At 42.5% G+C, this 3,700-nt stretch overlaps 1 protein-coding gene across 1 annotated transcript; it reads left to right on the forward strand.

Annotated features, from left to right (window-relative positions):
- The first annotated feature begins 1,725 nt into the window (after positions 1-1,725).
- On the forward strand, positions 1,726-2,463 carry LOC123407977 (putative coatomer subunit beta'-3). The gene is made up of 3 exons (XM_045101220.1): positions 1,726-2,001; positions 2,092-2,223; positions 2,311-2,463. Exons 1-3 carry the CDS (start codon positions 1,726-1,728, stop codon positions 2,461-2,463), a joined length of 561 nt encoding a protein of 186 aa, XP_044957155.1.
- The last annotated feature ends 1,237 nt before the right edge of the window (positions 2,464-3,700 follow it).

A 3,700-nucleotide genomic window follows, 5' to 3' on the forward strand; every position in this document is an offset into this window, starting at 1 on the left:
AGCCATAGTGACCTCATGAACCGCCTTCAGCCACATGGGCTTCAGCCGGTGGTGTTGAGAGGGGATGGAGGCATGGGTGGCTAGGGTTGGGAATTGATAAGAAAAATGATTGGGGGACTGGGTACAGTATCACAAACCAACATTCCCCTCCACCTCTGGCGACCATCCACGTCACCTTGTTCTCATCGCAGTAGAACCAAGCTCGTCATTTCCTAAGTGATGCGTCTAAGTATACACTCACTACCTCATGGTACCAGATATAGCTCAATGTGGGGAGGCAATTTCCTGCTCGGCCAAGTAATTGGAGGTGTTATGGGCTGGAGGGACTGGACACACCAAATGGACCATGAGCATGCATGGCCTTTTTTGGGTGACTGGCCCTTTTTGCATAAGTTGAGGGCCAATTACTTTGGTGACTTTTTTGGGCTTCGAGAATATGATGTCTCCTATCTAGATTTTTGATTGGGCTTCTAGAATAAGCTGGTTAAGGAGCAGCTTATTTAATCCTGGGGATCCCTTGAAGGTCATAGTGGGTAATTTGGGGCTTCTCCTAGGAACCAGGCATGGCATTGATGATACATTTAGCCCGGTAATCATACTGGTTACCATTGGGACGGATCTCTCCCTCGTACTGTTTTCAGATGGCTTGTTCATTATATGAACATAAATAATGCCTTCACACATCTTGCTGATGAGACCAGAACGTTGGGGACTGCCGGACTGTTAACTCTAGGTCTTGATGAGCGGCGCAGTCATGTGCGTGGTGACCTCAGAGTGCAAGGAAACCACTTGGCATGGCGATTTCGTGGTAATCTTGTGCATATATATATCTATATCTCTATTCTATAGTGTACGAGTTTTGAATTGTTGCTACAACATCAATCCTAGCCGTTGGTCTCATAAATCGAACGGTTGAGACTCAAAGGATTCGCAGTGCACAGTAGCCTGTAGCTGCATCTATTGTTTCTGGAACCATCACCTGTTCGCATCACACCTCGGATCTTCTCCCCACGTTGCATGCGCCAGGGCGTCAGGCAGAGAGCTTGTGTACAAGATAAGCATACGGTAGGAGAAAGAAAGTAAATAATTTGTGGGGTCCATCACATACATCTATATTTTCTTCCTATGAAAATATCTGGGTGTCAACGTAGGTGAATTATATCATACCACTTACCAATTTTCTTTTATTTTCTTTTCATTTATGCATGCATACATGGAATATTCTCTTTGCTCTGAAATTGACTGCAAAGTACCATACGTCTTCTTTTTTTCTTTTACAAGAATCATCATCGGAACAATATTGCTAAGACGTGCATTGCACGTGTATACATACTAGTCAACCATATGTGTAGATTTTTGCTGGTGTACACAAATCAATAAATTATTAAACTGATATTACCATTACTCATATGCTACTGCTAATATGTTGATTTCGACTAGCACTTCGTCGAACTTGGCTACTCCAGCTATTTAACATTCCTAACCATCTCAGTTTTGCTCGGTTACCGTGCTTAATATTCTCGTATGTGAGAAGTAATTGACTTCTGTGCACATATCTACCCGCAGGAAGTGGAATTGGTTGAGTTGAAGGGGGGAAAAGGCATGCTTCTGACTTTCACCACATTGACCTAATGTTTTTATTTTTGCCATCTCACATTTCAGCAATATAACATTTGATATCTATCTCATTGCAGTTAGTTTGGTTAAATTTATAGCCCGTGAGCAATGGATTTGTATAATTGTGATTCACAAAGTAGAATCCACGTTCTACATGAACACTCAACATCTATCAAGTCTTTGGCTATCCATGGAACTAAGCCCTATGTGCTATCAGCATCCTGTGATGGTAAAATTTTGCTATGGGACTATGGAAAAGACTGGCAATTGATAAAAACATTTGATGCCAATAGTTGTCTTGATAAATGCGATACTGTGCAGCAAGTTGCGTTTAACCCGAAGGACACTGATATGTTTGCCAGTGCCCAGGGCAATACAGTAAAGGTTTGTTTAGATTTCCTATGCATGCATGCAGTAAACATCATTTTGGATGTTCCAAGTTTTCCTGATACATGTATTTGCTTGAAATTGCAGTTTTGGAATCTGCATTCGGGTGAATGTAAGCACATATTGTCTGGCCATTCAGATTCAGTGATGTGTTTGGATTACTTCAGTCTGGGTCAGAAGCTATACTTGATCACCGGTTCACAAGACAAAACTGCTAAGGTATAGCATTTTCACTAAAGAATAGACTAGCCCTTTATCATACTGACAGAATATTTATTCAATCATGAGTTTTGCTCCTTGTGTCAGATCTGGGACTGTGAGACACAGAGGTGTGTTCATTCACTGAAAGGGCACATGGATGTTGTTAACATTGCGTTTTGCCATCGGGATCTTCCAATACTCATTACAGGTTCATGGGACGGGTCAGTTCGTTTATGGGACTCCACCACCTTCCGGTAATTATTAATTATTAACACTCGCGATGCTTCAATATGAATCAATGAAAATTGTCCTTTATCGAAAAATTATCAACACCCCTGTAGTCACTGTATTTTGTTTGAATTTGGAGTGTTGATTACTTGAAATTTAAATTATCAATATGGTTAATTTGTAACCCAATTTCTAGTATTGATATTACGATACTTTTTGTTCTGTTGGAGGCACTAATATCCAAATTCAGCTTTAGCAATTTGGAAGACAAAATTTTGACAAGCTCCGATCTTTGTTTAGATGACCAAGTTTTGTATATACCTATACTTCATTAATCCCATTCAGCTTTAATCCTTGTGAAATCACGAAAAAACTTGACACCAGATTGGGCTTCAAAATTACTAGTCCACTACCATCGAGAATATATCCTATTGACACTAGATTGACAAATATATAAAGGATTTAACGGATTAAAAATGTGTATTTAACAAAACAAATACCACTTTCCAACCAACCCTAGCAAGAAACTACCACTACAAAAATAGAAAAAAACCTACTGATTTTTTTTCTATTATGGCCGAAAACTGCAATGTGTGATAATTGTCCTATTAAACCCGATTATGATAGGCTATGCCCGTCCGGACTGAAAAAGTCAACACCGTTACTTTAACTGTTAACATGTGGGGCCCACATGTCAGTTATATCTCCTTCCTATGAAATTATGCATGGACATTTCCGGTGACTTCCAATCGCCTCCAATCGAGCTAGGCGCCTCGCCGTTGAAGACTTGATTGATTAATTAACAAGCAGGCCATGTTGCCATTCTTGTTGGCGGACACGACGTCGAAGTCAGAGAGGCTCTCGAGCTGGTACGAGGCCGCCATCGCTGCACCATTGACCTCTCAGCCGGCTGGTCGCCCTCCATTAAAAAACTGGCTACGGTATAGGCCAGTGGCATCGAGGCCAGCCATCACGGCGGGCTTGCTCGCCCGGCATGGAAGCTCACGCGGAGGACAACTTCGAGTGTGTCGCCTACCATGGCCAGCTTGGCCAGCGGTGCGGAGGTTAACTCACCCGACATGGAAACTCGTGCAGACACCAGCTTCGAGCACGGCGCGTGCCATGGCCAGCTCGGGCGGCAGCGTGGAGGATAGCAAGGCCGACGGCGAGCTCGCGCTGCAGCACAGTATGTTTTATGAAATGTCCCGGTGATAATATTTGGATGAAGAAGGGGATTGATGTCCACATGTAGGTCTCATATGTCATA

This window comes from Hordeum vulgare, chromosome 7H, assembly GCF_904849725.1.
Source record: "Hordeum vulgare subsp. vulgare chromosome 7H, MorexV3_pseudomolecules_assembly, whole genome shotgun sequence".
Taxonomy (NCBI): domain Eukaryota; kingdom Viridiplantae; phylum Streptophyta; class Magnoliopsida; order Poales; family Poaceae; genus Hordeum; species Hordeum vulgare.

What these genes read in the sequence shown, in the direction of transcription:
- LOC123407977 (XM_045101220.1), top strand. Translation starts at nt 1,726, where the DNA reads ATGGATTTGTATAATTGTGATTCACAAAGTAGAATCCACGTTCTACAT. An exon ending in CCCAGGGCAATACAGTAAAG is followed by an intron (nt 2,002 to 2,091) that starts GTTTGTTTAGAT and finishes TTGAAATTGCAG; the next exon opens with TTTTGGAATCTGCATTCGGG. An exon ending in CACAAGACAAAACTGCTAAG is followed by an intron (nt 2,224 to 2,310) that starts GTATAGCATTTT and finishes TCCTTGTGTCAG; the next exon opens with ATCTGGGACTGTGAGACACA.